The sequence below is a fragment of the Panulirus ornatus genome, chromosome 53 (genome assembly GCF_036320965.1).
Source record: "Panulirus ornatus isolate Po-2019 chromosome 53, ASM3632096v1, whole genome shotgun sequence".
NCBI classification, from domain to species: Eukaryota; Metazoa; Arthropoda; class Malacostraca; order Decapoda; family Palinuridae; genus Panulirus; species Panulirus ornatus.
In genome coordinates this window covers 18,945,312-18,968,876 of record NC_092276.1, presented here as the reverse complement: position 1 = coordinate 18,968,876, position 23,565 = coordinate 18,945,312, and the positions used below count along the sequence as shown (strand labels likewise).

General features: G+C 39.7%; 1 protein-coding gene across 1 annotated transcript in view; it reads left to right on the top strand.

Moving 5' to 3' along the window:
* LOC139765290 (uncharacterized) overlaps positions 1-12,980 on the top strand; it is a 62,158-nt gene extending 49,178 nt beyond the window's left edge. The window contains exons 4-5 of the mRNA XM_071692668.1: positions 1,323-1,915; positions 8,875-12,980. Coding sequence (XP_071548769.1) covers positions 1,323-1,915; positions 8,875-9,274 — 993 coding nt within the window. The 3' untranslated portion in view covers positions 9,275-12,980. The remainder of the gene's footprint in view (positions 1-1,322; positions 1,916-8,874) is intronic.
* The last annotated feature ends 10,585 nt before the right edge of the window (positions 12,981-23,565 follow it).

The window sequence follows — 23,565 nt, the reverse complement described above, 5'->3', positions numbered from 1 at the left end:
TTTTAAGAGTTTGGATGTGGATGACACAGTGACAGATAGAGAAATGATATTTTTGAGATGTAGTGTGGAAATGGCAGTTGTTAACCCATTGCTGCAGTATGTAAAACACATGTTAAATAAGACTGTATGGTAGATCTGTACTCGTGTGCAAAGTAAGAGGGTTAGGGAGAATGATTTGGTAAACAGTGAAGAGTTAGTAAAAGCTTTGCGGAAAATGAAAGCCGGCAAGGCAGTGGGTTTGGAAGGAATTGCAGGGGAGGGGGATGTCATTTCATGTGTGGCGTGGTGAGAATGGGAATGAATAAGGGAATACAGTATGAATTATGTACATGTGTATATATGTATATGTCTGTGTGTGTATATATATGTATATGTTTAGATGTATAGGGCGTGTGTGGATGTGTATGTATGCACATGTGTATGTGGGTGGTTGGGCCATTCTTTCGTCTGTTTCCTTGTGCTACCTCACTAACATGGGAAACGGTGACAAAGTATAATAGATATAATAAATACATATTCATACTTGCTGCCTTCATCCATTCTTGTCGCCATCCTGCCACACATGGATTAGCACCCCACTTCCCCCATGCGCATGCGAGTAGCGCTAGGAAAAGACAACAAAGGCCACATTTGTTCACACTTAGTCTCTAGCTGTCATGTGTAATGTACCGAAACCACAGCTCCCTTTCCACATGCAGGCCCACAAAACTTTCCATGGTTTACCCCAGATGCTTCACATGCCCTGGTTCAATCCGTGGGCAGCATGTCGACCCTGGTATACCACATCATTTATATTCACTCTATTCCTTGCATGCCTTTCACCCTCCTATATGTTCAGGCCCCGATCGCTCAAAATCTTTTTCACTCCATCCTTCCACCTCCAATTTGGTCTCCCACTTCTCGTTCCCTCTACCACTGACACATATATCCCTCTTTGTCAATCTTTCCTCATTCATTCTCTCCATGTGACCAAACCATTTCAGTACACCCTCTTCTGCTATCTCAACCACACTCTTTATTACCATACAGCTGTCTTACCCTGTCATTACTTACTCCATCAAAACCACCTCACACCACATATGTTGTTATGTATATGTATTTATATGTATGTGCATGTATGTATATATGTGCGTATATGAGTGGATGCGTCTTTCTTTGTTTCCTGGCACTATCTCATGATGCAGGAAACGGTGATCAAGTATAATATAGATATGTTAATGTATATGTGCATGTAATTAATTTGTCTTGGAGCTTTTGTTAAGATATTTTGGAGTTTAGTTTATTCTTTGGAAAGTACTATTTTTATTTTTGTATATTTTCAGGTGATGCAGACGAATGTTCCAAAGCCCTTTGAAATTACAGGGAAGTACCCAGTGCATCTTAATATGCCAGGTGGTCAGTGGGCCCAGGATGACAAGTATGTCTCAGGTGATCTTCACGACCACCATCATTTCGCCATTACCTCAAAGAAGAACCCAGGTACTGCCCACATATCCCTTGGCAGTTTGGAAATCAGATCCCCTCTGAGATGCTTTACTGTGTCGAGACTGAGTGGACTTAATCGCAGAGGACTGATGACCTGGTGTGGTGGTGGTAGATTAGATTATTTAAACAGTTTGAGGCTTCCCACCAGTTCTAACAATGTCTGCCTCTTTTCTAACAATGTTTCAGCATGTGACAGATATTTGTGTACTAGAGGGTCAGTGGGTTGTAGCAGATTTTTTCACAAGTGTGCGGTCTGCAGCACTCAAGACAGTCAGTCCAGTGAAGGCAGGTCCAAAGAGAATCCAAAGACCCAGCTGACATCCAGACAGAAATTGCAGCGAGCTGTAAAAGAATATGGAACTACAGTTATTGTGTTCCATGTTGCAATCTCATTGGCCTCCCTAGGGATATGCTACCTGCTGGTGTCTAGGTGAGAAATGCATGTTTGTTTTTCACATTTGTATGCATGCCTTCCATATGTTAGATTTACATATTAATGAGTTTGATATGGTATATTGAGCTGCTCCACTGTATAGCTAGAGGAATCATACAGGATACAGATGTCTGTTATTGTCTCTGTCATGTACACAGAGTAAAAAAGTATCGGTGCATAATGGTTCCGATGCCTTCCCTAATGATTTGACTGGCTCCTGATGTAATAGGTTTACTATGCCTGGCTGTGATTGGGTCTCAGGATTGAACCACATAGTGAACTTTGCAAAACCTTAGTTTTATTACTTGACTTATGGAAGATGCCACTTTGGCAGAGCTAACATTGTCATTGTTGGCCCCTTATGTCATAGTCATGTAAATCATGATGGAAACCTCACATGAAACACACAGAGCTGTTGTCACCCACCATAATGAGGGCTACATTGTTTGTGGTATTGCCTGGCAGCTTGATGTTCACCAAAACACAACTGCACAGTGGATTTGATGACGTACCCAAAATATTTGACAGGATTTGTTGCTAGTATCTATTATGGCACCCTACTGACATCAGGGCTGCCAGTGTGTAGCAAATTGGACACAAATTTCTCAGTATCCATTGGACTGTGTATCATAATGTTTCACGCATTGTGCACCAATACTTTTTTTTACCAAGTGTACTTTGTTTTTGGCAGGTGTAACATGCAGAAGTTTCTCACTATTTCACTTTCTGACTGTTTCTACACTTTTAGATGTCAAGAGTGTACATTAGGGAGTGAAGTATTTGTTGATGAATTTTGCATAATCTTTTAGCTATGTTGTGTGAAGCAGCTACATTTTGTTTACACTAAGAAAACTAAACATGTAAAAAGAATGTATTCCTATTCAAATGAAAAGGCTTGACAAGACTGAGTAAGAAATTAGTGGGTACAGTTAAAAGCGAAGTGGGGTGGTGGTAATGTGTAAGGTCAGTATGAAGTTTGATTTTGATGGGATGGACCATCTCTTGTTTTGCAGTATGAATAGAGAGGCATGTCCATAACTTTTACAGTAGGCCTTTCCTGGGCAAAAGAAGTCAGTCCATCAGATTTTAGATTGAAGGCCGGAATTATGCTAGGATCCGACATCATTAAATCATGATGCTTATTTGTTTTATAGTTAATGAACAAATTAATATGAATCAGTCACGTTTTTAAAAGAAAGTTTCCCATTATTAGTGCACTGACAGCCTTTTAGAGAGATAAATGGAAATCTACAGGTCTGGGATCTAGGATAGCACACTGAAATTGTTTGCTTGGATCACAAGGAAATTTGGTGTTTCAGAGTTTTGTTATCTAGATGTATGTAAGAAATATTTATCTATATTATCCATATATATCACTGATGCCTATTGCCTTCAGGAACTCCCTTAAGGTGTTGGTCTTGGCAAAAGAGCTTCCATGACTGGTGAAACTCCAGTGCCACTTTTAAGCCTTAAGACGGAAGGAAGGAAGGATGAAGTTGTTTCGAAAGCTCGGGGCCTGAACACACAGGAGGTGTGCAATTAATAGAGTGAATTGGAGCATTTTGCTTTACAGGGAATGACATGTTGTCAATGAGTAAAGCCAGGACATATGAAGTGGATAAGGGTAATCACAAAAAGGTCTGTAGTGTTTGAGTATGGATAGGGGGCTCTAATTTTGGTGCATTTGGTGGATGTGAGCAAAAGAGCCCAGCTTTTAGTCTGTTCTTAGTGCTACTTTAGCATTGGTGAACATGTATGAAAGAAAGATCCTGTATAAACAGTACACATGCTCCACTTCAAACTATACTTCACCTGCTTAGTCGTCCACCTTCTCAAAAACGAATATTACATAGCTACAAACCTTTAAAGTGCAGTCAGAATAATTACTGATGCTTGGCAACTACAGACACTCAACACCTTCACAATGAAACCAACAGCTTTCCAATACAGTCCCATCTCAATATGCTTGGTACTAAGTTCTATACAACAGCACTAGGCCCATCCCACCCTAACCACTCTATATAACTAACCAACATTCCCCAATTAGAAATAAAAAAATGTGTGAATAAGAGCATGGTTAATAGGTTCAGCAGGATTGAGGGACAAGTTAGTTGGGATGTAAGTTTGAATGGAAAAAAATTGGAGGAAGTGAAGTGTTTTAGATATTTGGGAGAGGACATAGCAGTGAATGGAACCATGAAAGTGAGTCACAGAGTGGGGGAGGGAGCAAAGGTTCTGAGAGCAATGAAGAATGTGTGGAAGGAGAAAGTGTTATCTTAGAGAGCAAAAATGGGTATGTTTGATAAAATGATAGCTCCAGCATTATTAAATGGTTGCAAGGCATAGGCTATAGATAGGGCTGTACGGAGGAGGGTGGATGTGTTGGAAATGAAATGTTTGAGGACAATGTGTGATGTGAGATGGTTTGATTGGATAAGTAATGAAAGGGTAGGAAAAGAGAATATTATTATATTATTATACTTTGTCGCTGTCTCCCGCATTAGCGAGGTAGCGCAAGCAGACAGACAAAAGAATGGCCCAACCCACCCACATACACTTTTATATACATAAACACCCACACACTCACATATACATACCTATACATTTCAATGTATACATACATATGCATTCACAGACATATACATATATACACATGTACATATTCATACATGCTGCCTTCATCCATTCCTGCTGCCACCCCTCCCCACATGAAGTGGCACCCCCTCCCCCACATACGCCGAGGTAGCGCTAGGAAAAGACAACAAAGGCCACATTTGTTCACATTCAGTCTCTAGCTTTCATGTGTAATGCACCGAAACCACAGCTCCCTTTCCACATCCAGGCCTCACAACACTTTCCATGGTTTACCCGAGACATTTCACATGCCCTGGTTCAATCCATTGACAGCACGTTGACCCTGGTATACCACATCGTTCCAATTGACTCCATTGTTTGCACACCTTTCACCCTCCTGTATGTTCAGGCCCCGATTGTTCAAAATCTTTTTCACTCTATCCTTTCACCTATTGGTCTCCCACTTTTCGTTCCCTCCACCTCTGACACATATATTTTCATTGTCAATTCTCCTCACTCATTTTTTCCATGTGATCAAACCATTTCAGTAAACCCTCCTTTGCTCTCAACCACACTTTTTATTACCACACACCTCTCTTACCCTTTCATTACTTAATCGATCAAACCACCTCACACCACATATTGTCCTCAAACATCTCATTTCCAATACATCCAACCTCCTCTGCACAACCCTATCTATAGCCCATGCCTCACAACCATATGACATTGTTGGAACCACTATTTCTTCAAACATACCCTTTTTTGCTCTCCAAGATAAATTTCTCGCCTTCCACACATTCTTCAACGCTCCCAGAACCTTCGCCCCCTCCCTCACCTTGTGACTCACTTCCACTTCCATGGTTCCATCCGCTGTCAAATCCACTTCCAGATATCTAAAACACTTCACTTCCTCCAGTTTTTCTCCATTCAAACTTACCTCCCAATTGACTTGTCCCTTAACCCTACTGAACTTAATAACCTTGCTCTTATTCACATTTACTCTCAGCTTTCTTCTTTCACACACTTTACCAAACTCAGTCACCAACTAATGCAGTTTCTCACCTGAATCAGCCACCAGTGCTGTATCATCAACGACCAACAACTGACTGGCTTCCTAAGCCCTCTCATCCACAACAGACTGCATACTTACCCCTTTCTCCGAAACTGTTGCATTCACCATAAACAAACTAAACAACCATGGAGACATCATGCACCCCTGCCGCAAGCCAACATTCATTGGGAACCAATCACTTTCCTCTCTTCCTACTCGTAAACATGCCTTACATCCTCGCTAAAAACTTTTCACTGCTTCTAACAACTTACCTCCCACAGAGCATCCCTATCAACTCCAACATATGCCTTCTCCAGATCCATAAATACTACATACAAATCCATTTGTTTTTCTAAGTATTTCTCACATACATTCTTCAAAGCAAACACCTGATCCACACAACCTCTACCACTTCTGAAACCACACTGCTCTTCCCCAATATGATGCTCTGTACATGCCTTGACCCTCTCAATCAATACCCACCCATATAATTTCCCAGGAATACTCAACAAACTTATACCTCTCTAATTTGAACACTCACCTTTATCCCCTTTGCCTTTGTGCAATGGCACTATGCACGCATTCTGCCAATCCTCAGGCACTTCACCATGAACCATACATACATTGAATATCCTCACCAACCAGCCAACAACACAGTCACCCTTTTTTTGCATAAATTCAACAGCAATACCATCGAAACCTGCCACCTTGCTGGCTTTCATCTTCCCCAAAGCATTCACTACCTCTTCTTTGTTTACCAAATCATTCTCCCTGACCCTCTCACTTCGCACACCACCTCGATCAAAACGCCATATATCTGCAATTCTTATCATTAAACACATTCAACAAACCTTCCAAATACTCACTCCATCTTCCTCTCACATCACCACTAATTGTTATTACCTTCCCATTTGCCCCCTTCACCGATGTTCCCATTTGCTCTTTTTTCTTATGCTTTTTATTTACCTCCTTCCAAAACATCTTTTATTCTGCCTAAAATTTAATGATACTCTCTCACCCCAACTCTCATTTGCCCTCTTCTTCACCTTTTGCCTCTTTCTCTTATACATCTCCCAGTCATTTGCTTTTTTTCCCTGCAAAAATCGCCCAAATGCCTCTCTTCTCTTTCACTAACAATCTTACTTCTTCATCCCACCACTCGCTACCCTTTCTAATCTGCCCACCTCCCACCTTTCTCATGCCACATGCATCTTTTGTGGAAGCCATCACTGCTTCCCTAAATACATCCCATTCCTCCCTCACTCCCCTTACATCATATGTTCTCACCTTTTTCCATTTTGCACACAATGTCTTCTAGTACTTTCTCACACAAGTCTCCTTTCCATGGTCACTTACTGTCACCACTCTCTTCACCTCAACATTCTCTCTTCTTTTCTGAAAACCTCTACATATCTTCACCTTTGCCTCCACAAGATAATGATCAGACATCCCTCCAGTTGCCCCTTGCAGCACATTAACATCCAGAAGTCTTTCTTTCATGCGCCAGTCAATTAACACCTAATCCAATAACACTCTCTGGCCATCTCTCCTACTTACATACGTATACCTATGTATATCTCTCTTTTTAAACCAGGTATTCCCTATCATATGCCTTCTCCAGGTCCATAATGCCACGTACAGATCCATATGTTTTTCTGAATATTTCTCATACATTCTTCAAAGCAAACGCTTGATCCACTCATCCTCCATAAGTTCTGAAAGCACACTGCTCCACCCCAATCTGATGCTCTGTACATGCTTTCACCCTCTCAATCAGTACCCTTCCATACAATTTTTTAGTGATACTCAACAAACATATACCTCTGTAGTTTGAACACTCACCCTTATCCATTTGCCTTTGTACAGTGGCACTTTACATGCATTTTGCCATTCCCCAGGCACTTCACCATGATCCACACAGATGCTGAATGTCTTTACCAACCAACCAACAACACAGTCACCCCTTTTCTTGATAAATTCAGCTGCAATACCATCCAAATCTGTGGTCTTGCCGGATTTCATCTAACGCACAGCTTTCACCACCTCTTCTCTCTTTACCAGACCATTCTCACCGACGTTTTCACTTTGCACTCCAACCCAACCAAAACACCCTACATCTGCCACTCTATCATCAAACACATTGAACAAACCTTCAAAATACTCATTCCATCTTCTTACTTCATCACTACCTGTTATGACTTTCCCCATTGCCCTCTCCACTGATGTTCCCATTTTTTCTCTTGTCTTTTGCATGTTATTTCCCTCCCTCCAAAACATTTTTTTATCCTCCTTACAGTTTAATGATACTCTCTCGATCCAACTCTCATTTGTCTGTTTTTTCAACCCCTTGCACCTTCCTCTTGACCTTCTGCTGCTTTCTTTTATACATCTCCCTGTCATTTGCACTCCTTCCTTCTAAGTATCATACAAATGCTTCTCTTTTCTCTTTCACTAAGAACTTTACCACTACATCCCACCACTCACTACCCTTTCTAATCTGCCCACCTCCCATCTTTCTCATGCCACTTTCATCTTTTGCACATGCCATCACTGCTTCTCTAAATACATCCCATTCCTCACCCACTCCCCTCATGTCATTTGCTCTCACCTTTTGTCATTCTACACAGCTTATTGATTTATTTATTTATTCATGATAACCTCAAGAGCTCTCTCTAAGAAAGAGTCCTAGTATTATTCAGGATATCTTTCAAGAGGCTTTTGCAGTACAAAGGTGTGCTACTTCCAGTAGTGGAGAAATTTTGACTTCTCTGATGTTAGAAGTTCTTTGACAAGACTGCACTCCCAGTGATATAATCTTGCCAGAGGTAACTTTTTCCTCATGGTGAAACCTCTGGCAGATGGGGTATTCTAATAAAGATGGGTTGTGAAATTGATTGATTTTGCATAACTCATCATCAGGTACAAAAAACTTGTTTTGCAGTGAATTCTTTATTTACCAGAAAAGCTCACAAATCACACAGACACACCTGCAAACTTACACACTCCAGTTGCCAGTTTGTTTAATTGGTATGGTCTGTACTAAGGAACTGATTGGTATGTTGGTTGCAGCAGGCTTTGCTACTGCTGTAGATGGCTGGGTGTACTAAATAATAGCTTGCCAAACTAATGTGGAGGGAAATTATTAGATTCCAGTTAACTCGCCTCATGATTGATAAGTGCTAATTGACTGGGTCATTGTAAGGTGACCACTGTAAGAGAAGACTTTTTTTTGATGGTATCAGTGGTACCTTTTGTCAAGATAAAGGCTAATGTCTTAAATTTGTATTATATTAAATCACAGAAGTACTCATATACTTTTTTCTTTTTGCAGTGGAGTAGACATGACAGGTGTGATCAAGAGTTTGGGTATCAACATAGGGAAGTTGACTGAAGGAGCTGTTGCAGGAGATGGGGAGGTAACAGCCACAGTGGATGGAACAGGAGGGGAAGCTGTTGGTGAAGCTACAGATAAGGCAGACCTGCAGCAGAGTGATCTGACAGAAGTAGCACAAGTACATATATCTGCAGCTGAGAGTGTGAGTGAGGGTGATGTAGATTTGAATACTAAAAGAGCTGCAGGAGCTGCAACATTTGTGGTTGCATATGCTGTCCATAAGGTATTTGCACCAGTCCGTATTGCCACAACTCTGACTGCAACACCTTTTATTGTCAGATATCTACGGAAAGTAGGATTTCTGAAACCTCCTAAGCTAAATAAAGTTAAAGCATGAAATTCATTTTAGGTGTATCAAATGTTATTAGAATTATCTTTGACTTCTTCCTTTTGGAACGTTATGAAAGTTGATAGCTTTAAATGTTATCCTTCTTGTCAGACGGCTTCACTGTGTTAAGATATAATGATAGTTTAGAAATATTTTTTTCATCTAATTTAGTATTAGTTTCCCATGTCATTAAGGCACCACCATTCTCATTTGGGGGCCTTTGTAATGTATTTTGCATTGGTTATTCTCTTTTTTCTGTTCTATTTTCTTGTAAACTTGATGACTCCTGTTAGACTAAAGCAGTTCACTTAAGAATTGAAAAGCAGGTAGGTACCACAATTATTTCAGACAGGATTGATCTTCAGTTTGCTACTTTGACTATCGAACGATGCAGTCAGAAATAGATACATGTACCTCTTTCATCTTTGACCTTTACCAAAACCAGAATAGGTATTATATCCTTGTGGTTGTACCTTGCATTCAAAACCAATGAAAAGTTTTTAACCCCACATCTGGGAAGGGTTAGCAGGGGATTATTTACAATGTGTATATAGGACTGGTCACTTTTAGTAAAAGTTGAGGTTATGATATTATTGTGGAGTGAGTGTGATGAATAGGAGACGTAAACATTTTGGTGTAATATATTCATATAGTACTGATGTAAATGTTAAGAGTTCTTAGGTAACCTCCATATGTGTTAGAATTATTTACTTGTTCTGTTGGGGGTGGAAGTAACGTAGATAGATGGGTGATAAATCCACTTTTTCATTAAAACAAGGAATCCTATCTGATATACATATGTATACCTCCTTGTTAGTGCTGGTACTTTAAATGTATAAGTTACACATATCACTTGCAACTTTTAACATATAACTGGGTATGCATATGAGGTGAATTTATAATTTAGTAACTTAACTGAATATGCATTTGAGTTGAATGTAGAATTTAGTTTAAGCCTTCTGTGAGTGCTGAAGAAGGTAGTGAACTTAAATGTGAGTTTACTGTACAGCTGAGTACTTTACAGGGCACAGAGATGAAACTTGTTTTAAGAAATTTCAAGGAACATAACTGAATTGGTATTTTAGGAATTTCGTTAAAAATAGAAGTGTATATCATGAATGGTGTAGACTGAAAGCTGTTGTTAGATACGATGCTGGTTATTTGTGATAATCTTTTTTTTTTTTTCAACATGTTGATGACCTTGTTATTATGATAGTGTAATCTAAACAATTCAATTTTAAGACAAGTGAACAAGTAATGATATTTTGAATATATGAAGTGTGTAAACTGGGTCAGCAATATAGTTGTAAGCTATAACTTTGCCAATCTTTTGTAATGTAAATTATCAAGTGACTTTCTCATTTACCTGACCTAGCTGTGAGTTTTCAGGAAACTTAAAGCTAACATTTTTCCAAGGCTATGTATTTTTGGAACAGAGTAGAGTGGTTAGATTTTTAAGGGAGTGATGTTATGGTTGAACTTACTTTCATTTTGTGCCAAAGTGCTCCTATTTGAACTTCAGTTGTACGAGATATTGTTTAGTGGTTGTTGTTAAAACCAAGTTTTATGAAAGTTGTCTTGTGAGTGCTTGTACTATAGGATTTTTGATTTAGGAAGGATTGAAGGAAGGAGTTAGGCAAGTTGGAGTGGTTGAATGAAGTTATATAAGATATTTGCATTGAGTAGTAACTACTGTGCATTAATTCAAAAGAAAATTTGTTGTTAGCCAGCATGTATGGTAGCCTGATGAATGCACTGCATGGCAAGGAAGCAGTCATTCCAGTATACTGCACTAGGGTATTCATGTGCCTCTCCAGTATCCAGGAGATGACTCATGCATATTCTAAACAGCTATATGGTTCTTACAACTTATATTTGGTAACCCATTTTGCTGCAGTATACATGCTTTCATTGCTTCTGGACTTTCTCTACTATTTTGAATTTCAGCTCTTAGTTATACTTGAATTTTACAAGTTTCACTTATAAATAGTTCCCCGTCTTAATGTAGGTTGTATATTTAAAGAACCAGTGACAATGTATTATTTTTCTCAGAAAAATTGTCTATAATATCTTCAACTGTGTGTCATCATTTACATGGGTAGATGAAGTACCTACATGCACCTTCTTTGGGAAGTAATTCTGCAGGTCTGAGGTTCCAAATCTCAAGCCTACAGGCTGCTGTGGGCAGAGATGCCTAATTCCCTGGTGTAGATGTTGCATTATTTATTAGATAATATGGAATATTAATTAGTTATTAATATTGTTTTAGCATATTTTGTGGTAAAGAGCTGTGCTTAGAATATATCAGGATAATTTAATTGCATTTAATCAAAAGACTGCAAAAGACCTTGCAGTATATAGGAATGTATATCTGGTGACATTAGTGATTGTGTTTAAAAAGCTTTACCTTTGTTGATGCTACTTATTTTGGAGACGAAATTTGGTAACTCACGTTGATGCAAGTACCAACCTGGAAAAATATCTATCAGGCTGAAGGAAGAATTCCCTGCTTTAGTTTCTGTCTTGTTTGTGGTTTACTTATCCCAAATGCAGTTACAGTGGATCCCCACGTAATGGTGTGTGACACATTCTAAGATAAAGGTAAAAATCTTGCTATTTTCTTTTGTTCTTTCTAGCTTTCACTTTCCTTTCACTTACATAACTTGTCAGGATTGCTACCTCACCTGGCAGTTTTATTCTTTCATCTTAGTTGTTTCGTATCTCCTTGTACAAGAAGGTAAACGCTTTCCTTGTATGACAAACTAAATTGCAGAATTCGTTGAATATTTTTGTTATTGTTCCCTCGTATGCTATGTTAGAATGTTTAGAAGTAGATGGTAACAAGTTTCCACCCCTAATCCCTTTTCATATGTTAGTTTTGATTCTTTGAATGTAAATAGATTTTTATTTGCTTACTGTTATGATGTTAGTCAAAGCAGGTCTAGTATTTACTATAGTGGCAAGATGTAGTTGACCAGTTGCTATTGGTAAATGTTAATTTTCATTGTAGAAAGTTATTTCTTTACATTATAAGTTATTTTTATTCTTTTCACAGTGCAATGCCATTTGATGGTCTTCTACAAGTATATAAAACCACACTGTCCTTTATGAATGTTATTGTTTATATTATATATTTTTTATATTTTCAGTTATACCTTTTTGTGTATTTCATGCATTTTTGGGACTTTTCCCATGAGTTTACAAGCATAGCCAACCATGATTCTTTTATCACGTTCTGATTTAGCAAGCAATAGGTGTGTGCATTATATGATAGCCAAGTGAACATAAAAAATTCCTTAGCGTTTGATCTAAGCATTGCTATTAGGTCGAGAAAGTGTAGATAGTAGGTAGTTGAAATGTTTAGGGAAGATTGTGTATGAGTCACCATGTTTTGAGTGTTGGAAGGGGTATATGTGATATTGTTAGGAAGATGTACCTGAAATTGTTTACTGCAGTTGACATAATTTGATATTTAGGTAAGTTGGAGAAAAAATATTCAATCATATGCAGGTATGGGGTAATTTTTGGTAGAAATAGTACCACTAATATGTCTTATTGATTTTAGTTTTATAAATATGGAAGTTATTCATTAATGGACCAAAGCACCTTACCTTTTTTTTTTATTAAGTATGGTGTAGGTTGGAGTTATACATATGCATAATAGATTTAAGGTTATGTCAGTTTTTTATCATGGAAAATAAAGAAATTCCATTTTTGCTATCATTCTCTTTCCTTGTAATGAGAAGTATTAGTGATAGATTGTAAAAAATAAGTATTCACTCAACCCTCAAATGTGAAGTGCGATTGGTATTATATTTTTGATTTCACTGTGGCAAGAAAGAGCATATATAATGCTGTATTCATACCTAATGTACTGAAAGGGCCCTCATACTTAGATATTTCCTGCATGTAGAAGTCAACTACATTTACCTATGCATTGGTTGTACCTATATCTCTATACCTGTTCCCTCCAGGACCTTCCTAAAGGGGATGGCCATGGCAAAAGAGTTTCCATAACTGGTGGAATCCAGTGCCACTAAGCCTTTAGTGCCTTACCCTTAACTGGCCAGGGGCAGAGGACAACTCTGCAGTGCAGTGTTTTCAAAGGCTCCTTTCAAGCGTTCCTACCAACTTCTACCTAATGGATCTGCCTAATTTTCCAACCTACTACTTCTTCCAAATGCTTCTGCCTGATGTTCCTACTCACTGCTTCTTTCTATTGTTTCTGTCATTTTACCAAAAGGCAGGGCTAGTGCATAGCACTCACTGTTGGAAAATATAGAATTAGGAAGAATGAGTTATGCAACTTAAGTGTAGCCAAGTATTATGTGTGACAAATAGATTGTATATTTGTGGAAAGAATGCCAGCAGCCCACATTTGGGTGAGGCAGAAAAACAAGACAGATACCTGGGGTTGCAGAATTGCAACTTGACAGCCAATGCCCAAGTGGGTAGTACCAGTAATATATCTCCCTGTTCAGTGGCTGCCTACCATATACTACTTACCATGCAGTGGTTAAACATTCAAAATATATTTTTAAGTTATAAACCCTGTCAGTGGCAGTATTTTATGGCTGGTGACCTGTAACAGGTTCTTTTAAGAAATTAAAAAAAATCATATATAGTAGCATTGTGATTTTAAACCATTTAAATATGATGAGTTTGAATTAATTCAAGACATATAACAGCATATAGATGCCATGAGGTTTGCAATACTTGCTTAAAAAAAATTGCCATGGTTGCTGTATGTCTTACTATTTTTATAAGTTACTATTACAAATAGTACCTCTACTTAGTCCAGGAAGCAGAGGAGAATGAGTTTTACCCATGTATCTTGGTGACTGAGTTTGGAAGAGTGTGTGAAAGAAGAAATTAAATGTGACTAAAAGCAAGGTTATTAGGTTGAGCAGGATTGAGGAACAAGTTAGTTGGGATGTAAGTTTGAGTGGAGAAAAATGGAGGAAGTGGAGTGTTTTAGATATCTGGGACTGGACTTGGTGACAAATGGAACCATGGAAGTGGAAGTGAGTCATAGGGTTGAGGAGGAGGCAAAGGTTCTGGGAGTGATGAAGATTGTGTGGTAAAAGAGAACTTTATCTCAGAATGCAAAAAATGAGTATGTTTGAAGGAATAGTAGTTCCAACAATATTATATGGTTACAAGGCATGACAGTAGATAGCATTGTATGGAGGAGGATGGATGTGTTGGAAATGAAATGTTTGAGGACAATCTGTGGTGTGAGGTGGTTTCCTCACTCATTTTCTCCATATGTCCAAACCATTTCAACACACCCTCTTCTGCTCTCTCAACCACATTCTTTTTATTACCACGCATCTCTTTTAGCCTTTCATTACTTACTTGATCAGATAATCAAACCACCTCAACACATTTCATCTCCAACACATCCATCCTCCTCCACACAGTTCCATGTATAACCCATACCTTGCATCCATATAATATTGGGTTGTCTATTCCGTAGACATACCTTTTTTTGCCACCCAAGGTAAGATTCTCTCTTTTCAGATATTTCTCAGCACTTCAAGAACCTTTGTCTGTTCCCCACCCTAAAACCCACTTCAGCTTCCATAGTTCCATTCACTGCCATATCCACTGTCAAGAATCTAAAACACTTCACTTCTTCCAATTTTTCTCCATTCAGACTCGCACCCCTAACTAACCTGTCCCACAACCCTGCTGAACTTAATAACCTTGCTTTTACTCCCATTCAACTTTCTCCTTTTACACACACTTCCAGACTCAGTCACCATCTTCTGCAGCTTCTCACTCGAATCTACCACCAGTGCTGTATCATTTGCAAACAATAACACTTCCTAGGCCCTCTCATTCCCCACAAACTACAATGTATACTCACCCCTCCCTCCAGGACTCTCACATTTTACCTCCCTCACCACCCCATCCATAAACAAATTGAACAATCATGGTGACATCACACACCTCTTTTACAGGCCAACCTTCATTTGGAACCATTCACTCTACTCTCTTCTTACTTGTACATAAGCCTTGCAACCTTGATAAAAACTTACTGCTTCTAGCAGCTTTCCTTCCACTCCATATATTCTTAAGACTTTTCATAAAGTATCTTATCAACCCTATCATATGCCTTCTCTAGGTCCATCTGTTTTCTAAGTAGTTCTCAAATTCTTTAAAGCAAACACCTAATCCACACATCCTGTGCTATTTCTGAAACCACACTGCTTCTCCCCAATCTGATGCTCTGTACATGCCTTCACCATCTCAGTCAGCACCCTCCTGTACAACTTATCGGTTTTCCACAACAAACTTGTACCTCAGTAGTTTAAACAGTCACTTTTATCCCATTCCTTTATACAGTGGCACTATACATGTATTCTGCCAAATCTCAGGCACCTCACCATGATACTTACATACACTGAAAATACCAACCAATCAACAACACATTCCCCCTTTCTTAAATTCAACTGTAATGCCATCCACTCCAGCCTGTCTTACTGCATTTCATCTTCCATAAGGCTTTCACCACCTCCTCTCTCTCCTCCAGACCACTCTCTGTGACTCGCTTTGCATACCATCCTGAATAGAACATCCAATAATCTGCCACTGTATCATCAAACACTTTTAATACTTGAAAATACTGACTTATCTCCTCATTTCATCTTTTCCTGTCATCACTTCCTGTTTTACCCCCTTCATCGATGTTCCCATTTGCTCTCTTGTCCTTTGCACATTATTTACCTCCTTCCAAATCACCTTTATCCTCCCAAAAGTTTACTGATGCTCACCCCAACTCTTATGTGCCCCTTTTTCGACTCCTGCACCTGCCTCTTGACCTTCTGCAACTTTCTCTTATACATCTCCCAATCACTTGCACTCTCTATCATTTCGTATTGCCCATACTCCTATCTTTTCTCTTTCACTAGCAATTTTAGTTCTCCATCCCAACATTCACTACCCTTTCTAATCTGACTACCTCCTACCTTTTGCATGTCACATGCATCTCTTGCCCATGCCATCACTTCTTCCCTAAATACCTTCCATTTCTCACCCACTCCCTCACTTCATTCACTCTCACTTTTTGCCATTCTAGACTTGATCTCTCTTGATATTACTTCACACAATTATCTTTTCCAAAGTCACTCACTCTCATCTTATCATTGTTTTCTCTTTCAAAAACCTCAAGTCTTCATCCTCTCTTCCACAAGATAGTGATCAGAAATCGCACCAGCTGCCACTTTCAGCACATTTACATCCAAAAGTCTCTCTTACATACCTGTCAATTGATGTATAATCCAATAATGCATGCTGACCATCTCATACTCACTTACGTAAACTTGTGTACATCCCTCTTTTTAAAGCAGGTATTCCCAATCACCAGACCTTCTTCAGCATACAAATCCATAAGCTCTTCACCATTTCCATTCATAACTGTGATTACCCCATGCACCCCAATTATACCCTCAACTGCAATGTTACTTACCTTTACATTTGAATCTCCCATCACTTATACCCTGTCTCTTTACATGGAAATGGCTGAAACAATCACTCATCTGCTCCCAAAATACTTGCCTCTCATGATCTTTCTTCTCATGGCCAGGTACATAATCACTAATACTCACCTATCTTGCACACTCCACTTTCAGTTTTACTTGCATCAATCTAGAATTTACTTCCTTACACTCTTTCACACACTGACTATGCTTCAGGAATATTGCTACTCCTTCCATAGATCTTGTCCTCTCACCAACCCCTAACTTTTTTTCCTAAGACATTTCCAAACCATTCTTCCCCTTTACCCTTGAGCTTTGTTTCACTCAGAGCCCAAACACCTAGGTTTCTTTCCTCAAACATACTGCCTACCTCTCCACTCTACTCACCTTGGTTACATCCGCACACAGACATCTCAGCATATCCTTCAAAGAGGATGACCACTCCCTCCTTAGCTCCTTCTGTTCCATTGTTTAGAAATTTAAGTACAAGAAGGGTGAAAGTTTCCAGTCCCCTGCTTCCGCACTCTTTAGTCACCTTTTACAACACGAAATATGAAGGTAAAATTCTTTTATTTATATATAACAATCCAAGGACCATTTTCTATGATAGAGTTCGGTGTTAAAGCAAGTAGTGCAGCCCAAGGCTGCACTACTTGCTTTAACAAGTGTAGAATCTTTTGGAGTGAGAAGTTCTGTGAAGGAACTGTGCTGGGCCAGGGACTCATGGGACATGAGATTGCTAAAAGTAAAACCCATGTAAAGCCTGGATACATGGCCATCATATGTAGGTTTTACACAGTCCTGGGGTGTTTGTGGTTAGAAACCCATGGTAGTAATGCCCTCCCTAGAGGCAGTGTGTGCGTGTAGGCTGAACTTGGTGGACATCTCATATATGATGAAAAGAATGCTGTAGACTTATTGGCTCTGTAACAAAATGTTTGTGCTTTTGAGTAAGGGCTGATGAGTGATGGTGCAGTGTGCTGATGAGGGATGGTCTTACTTAAACACCACCTAACTATCTTCTGTTTCTTCCTGTGTCATCTAAAAAGATGGAGCCTCAGGTTAGTGCTGATTCACTGTTTGTTTCTGTGAAATTATATGTGATCATAGGTAAATCATTGATAGTTAAGATGATGGCTTGTTGAGGAATATGATAAAAAGTATTGTCAAAATTAATCCTCAACTGTGTACTTGGTTAGTTAGGTTTTCAAAGTATTTGCCAAGTACAGTTTGAATACAAATGGTGTTGTGAAATATAGCAAGATAAAGCAAAAATTAATTATTCATTAAATTATTTAACATTACATTTAAGGGTATTTCTACTTAATACTATCTTAAGCTTTTTTTTATGTTAGCTGAGATAGCATGGGCAGCTGAGACCCTAATCAAGGCCATCCCATTAACGCTGGGGGTAGCATGGCTGTTTCCTGTGGGGCGGGGTAGTGCCTGGAATGGATGAATGCAAGCTAGTATGAATATGTACTTGTGTACATATGTATATGTTCATATGTATATGTATGTATATATGCATTTTATATATACATGTAAGTATATGAGTGGATGGGCCATTCTTTCTTTGTTTTCTGGCACTACCTTGCTGACGCTGGAAACAGCGAATAAGTATGGTTTCGATGCATTATTAACATGACAGCTAGAGACTGAGTGTGAACGAATGGGGACTTTGTTGTCTTTCCTAGCGCTACCTCGCACACATGAGGGGGGAGGGGGTTGTTATTCCATGTGTGGCGAGGTGGCGATGGGAATGAATAAAGGCTGACAGTATGAATTATGTACATGTGTATATATTTATATGTCTGTGTGTGTATATATATGTATACGTTGAGATGTATAGGTATGTATATTTGCGTGTGTGGACGTGTATGTATATACATGTGTATGTGGGTGGGTTGGGCCATTTCTTTCGTCTGTTTCCTTGTGCTACCTCGCAAACGAGGGAGACAGCGACAAAAAAATATATATATATATATATATATATATATATATATTTTTATTTTTTTTTTTTTGTCGGTCTCCCGCGTTTGCGAGGTAGCGCAAGGAAACAAACGAAAGAAATGGCCCAACCCACCCCCATACACATGTATATACATACGTCCACACACGCAAATATACATACCTACATAGCTTTCCATGGTTTACCCCAGACGCTTCACATGCCCTGATTCAATCCACTGACAGCACGTCAACCCCGGTGTACCACATCGATCCAATTCACTCTATTCCTTGCCCTCCTTTCACCCTCCTGCATGTTCAGGCCCCGATCACACAAAATCTTTTTCACTCCATCTTTCCACCTTCAATTTGGTCTCCCACTTCTCCTCATTCCCTCCACCTCCGACACATATATCCTCTTGGTCAATCTTTCCTCATTCATTCTCTCCATGTGCCCAAACCATTTCAAAACACCCTCTTCTGCTCTCTCAACCACGCTCTTTTTATTTCCACACATCTCTCTTACCCTTACGTTACTTACTCGATCAAACCACCTCACACCACACATTGTCCTCAAACATCTCATTTCCAGCACATCCATCCTCCTGCGCACAACTCTATCCATAGCCCACGCCTCGCAACCATACAACATTATTGGAACCACTATTCCTTCAAACATACCCATTTTTGCTCTCTGAGATAATGTTCTCGACTTCCACACATTCTTCAAGGCTCCCAGCATTTTCGCCCCCTCCCCCACCCTATGATCCACTTCCGCTTCCATGGTTCCATCCGCTGCCAGATCCACTCCCTGATATCTAAAACACTTTACTTCCTCCAGTTTTTCTCCATTCAAACTTACCTCCCAATTGACTTGACCCTCAACCCTACTGTACCTAATTACCTTGCTCTTATTCACATTTACTCTTAGCTTTCTTCTTTCACACACTTTACCAAACTCAGTCACCAGCTTCTGCAGTTTCTCACATGAATCACTCACATACATTCTTCAAAGCAAACACCTGATCCACACATCCTCTACCACTTCTGAAACCACCACTGCTCTTCCCCAATCTGATGCTCTGTACATGCCTTCACCCTCTCAGTCAATACCCTCCCATATAATTTCCCAGGAATACTCAACAAACTTATACCTCTGTAATTTGAGCACTCACTTTTATCCCCTTTGCCTTTGTACAATGGCACCATGCAAGCATTCCACCAATCCTCAGGCACCTCGCCATGAGTCATACATACATTAAATAACCTCACCAACCAGTCAACAATACAGTCACCCCCTTTTTTGATAAATTCCACTGCAATACCATCCAAACCCACTGCCTTGCCGGCTTTCACCTTCCACAAAGCTTTTACTAACTTTCTCTGTTTACCAATCATTTTCCCTAACCCTCTCACTTTGCACACCACCTCGACCAAAACACCCTATATCTGCCACTCTATCATCAAAACACATTCAACAAACCTTCAAAACCTTCACTCCATCTCCTTCTCACATCATCACTACTTGTTATCACCTCCCCATTAGCCCCCTTCACTGAAGTTCCCATTTGTTCCTTGTCTTACGCACTTTATTTACCTCCTTCCAAACATCTCTTTATTTCTCCCTAAAATTTAAAGATATTCTCTCACCCCAACTCTCATTTGCCCTCTTTTTCACCTCTTGCACCTTTCTCTTGACTCCTGCCTCTTTCTTTTATACATCTCCCATTCATTGCATTATTTCCCTGCAAAAATCGTCCTAATGCGTCTCTCTTCTCTTTCACTAATAATCTTACTTCTTTATCCCACCACTCACTACCCTTTCTAATCTGCCCACCTCTATGCTTCTCATGCCGCAAGCATCTTTTGCGCAAGCCATCACTGCTTCCCTAATACATCCCATTCCAACCCCCACTCCCCTTAAGACCTTTGTTCTCACCTTTTTCCATTCTGTACTCAGTCTCTCCTGGTACTTCCTCACACAAGTCTCCTTCCCAAGCTCACTTACTCTCACCACTCTCTTCACCCCAACATTCTCTCTTCTTTTTTGAAAACCTCTATAAATCTTTACCTTTGCCTCCACAAGATAATGAACAGACATCCCTCCAGTTGCACCTCTCAGCACATTAACATCCAAAAGTCTCTCTTTCACGCATCTATAAATTAACACGTAATCCAATAACGCTCTCTGGCCATCTCTCCTTTTTACATATGTGTACTTATGTATATCTGTCTTTTTAAACCAGATATTCCAAATCACCAGTCCTTTTCCAGCTCATAAATGTACAAGCTCTTCACCATTTCCATTTACAACACTGAAACCCCATGTACACCAATTATTCCTCAACTGCCACGTTACTCATCTTTGCATTCAAATCACTCATCACTATAACCCGGTCTCATGCATCAAAACTACTAACACACTCACTCAGCTGCTCCCAAAACCCTTGCCTCTCATGATCTTTCTTCATATGCCCAGGTGCATATGCACCAATAATCACCCATCTCTCTCCATCTGCTTTCAGTTTTACCCATATTAATATAGAGTTTACTTTCTTGCACTCTCTCACATGCTCCCACCACTCTGTTTCAGTAGTGCTACTCCTTCCTTGCTCTTGTCCTCTCACTAACCTTGACTTTATTCCCAAGACATTCCCAAACACTCTTCCCCTTTATCCTTGAGCTTTGTTTCACTCAAGAGCCAAAACATCCAGGTTCCTTTCCTCAAACATACTGCCTATCTCTCCTTTTTTCTCATCTTGGTCACATCCACACACATTTAGACACCCCAATCTGAGCTTCGAGGAGGATGAGCACTCCCTGCATGACTCCTTCTTCTGTTTCCCTTTTAGAAAGTTAAAATACAAGGAGGGGAGGATTTCCAGACCCCTGTCCCGTCCCATTTTGTCGTATTCTACGACACTTGAGGAATGCGTGGGAAGTATTCTTTCTCCCCTATCCCTATATATTGTTTCAAACATATTCGCGTGTGATTCCACCAGTGCTGTATCATCAGCGAACAACAACTGACTCACTTCCCATGCTCTCTTATCCACAACAGACTTCATACTTGCCCCTCTTTCCAAAACTCTTGCATTCACCTCCCTAACAACCCCATCCATAAACAAATTAAACAACCATGGAGACATCACACACCCCTGCCGCAAACCTACATTCACTGAGAACCAATCGCTTTCCTCTCTTCCTACACGTACACATGCCTTACATCCTCAATAAAAACTTTTCACTGCTTCTAACAACTTGCCTCCCACACCATATATTCTTAATACCTTCCACAGAGCATCTCTATCAACTCTATCATATGCCTTCTCCAGATCCATAAATGCTACATACAAATCCATTTGCTTTTCTAAGTATTTCTCACATACATTCTTCAAAGCAAACACCTGATCCACACATCCTCTACCACTTCTGAAACCACACTGCTCTTCCCCAATCTGATGCTCTGTACATGCCTTCACCGTCTCAATCAATACCCTCCCATATAATTTACCAGGAATACTCAACAAACTTATACCTCTGTAATTTGAGCTCTCACTCTTATCCCCTTTGCCTTTGTACAATGGCACTGTGCACGCATTCCGCCAATCCTCAGGCACCTCACCATGAGTCATACATACATTAAATAACCTTACCAACCAGTCAATAATACAGTCACCCCCTTTTTTAATAAATTCCACTGCAATACCATCCAAACCTGCTGCCTTGCCGGCTTTCATCTTCCGCAAAGCTTTTACTACCTCTTCTCTGTTTACCAAATCATTTTCCCTAACCCTCTCACTTTGCACACCACCTTGACCAAAACACCCTATATCTGCCACTCTGTCATCAAACACATTCAACAAACCTTCAAAATACTCACTCCATCTTCTCACATCACCACTACTTGTTATCACCTCCCCATTTGCGCCCTTCACTGAAGCTCCCATTTGCTCCCTTGTCTTACGCACTTTATTTACCTCCTTCCAGAACATCTATATATATATATATATATATATATATATATATATATATATATATAGGTAGGAGAGATAGGTAGTATGTTTGAGGAAAGGAACTTGGATGTTTTGGCTCTGGGTGAAAACAAGCTCAAGGGTAAAGGGGGAGAGTGGTTTGGGAATGTCTTGGGAGTAAAGTTAGGGGTTAGTGAGAGAACAAGAGCAAGGGAAGGAGCAGCACTACTCCTGAAACAGGAGTGGTGGGAGTATGTGATAGAGTGTAAGAAAGTAAACTCTAGATTGATATGGGTAAAACTGAAAGTTGATGGAGAGAGATGGGCGATTATTGGTGCATGAGAAGAAAGATCATAAGTGTTTTGGGAGCAGCTGAATAAATGTGTTATTGGTTTTGATGCATGAGACCGGGTTATAGTGATGGGTGATTTGAATGCAAAGGTGAGTAATGTGGCAGTTGAGGGAATAATTGGTATACGTGGGGTGTTCAGTGTTGTAGATGGAAATGGTGAAGAGCTTGTACATTTATGTGCTGAAAAAGGAATGGTGATTGGGAATACCTGGTTGAAAAAGAGAGATATACATAAGTATACGTATGTAAGTAGGAGAGATGGCCAGAGAGTGTTATTGGATTATGTGTTAATTGATAAGCACGCGAAAGAGAGACTTTTGGATGTTAATGTGCTGAGAGGTGCAACTGGAGGGATGTCTGATCATTATCTTGTGGAGGCGAAGGTGAAGATTTGTAGAGGTTTTCAGAAAAGAAGAGAATGTTGGGGTGAAGAGAGTGGTGAGAGTAAGTGAGCTTGGGAAGGAGACTTGTGTGAGGAAGTACCAGGAGAGACTGAGTACAGAATGGAAAAAGGTAAGAACAAAGGTCGTAAGGGGAGTG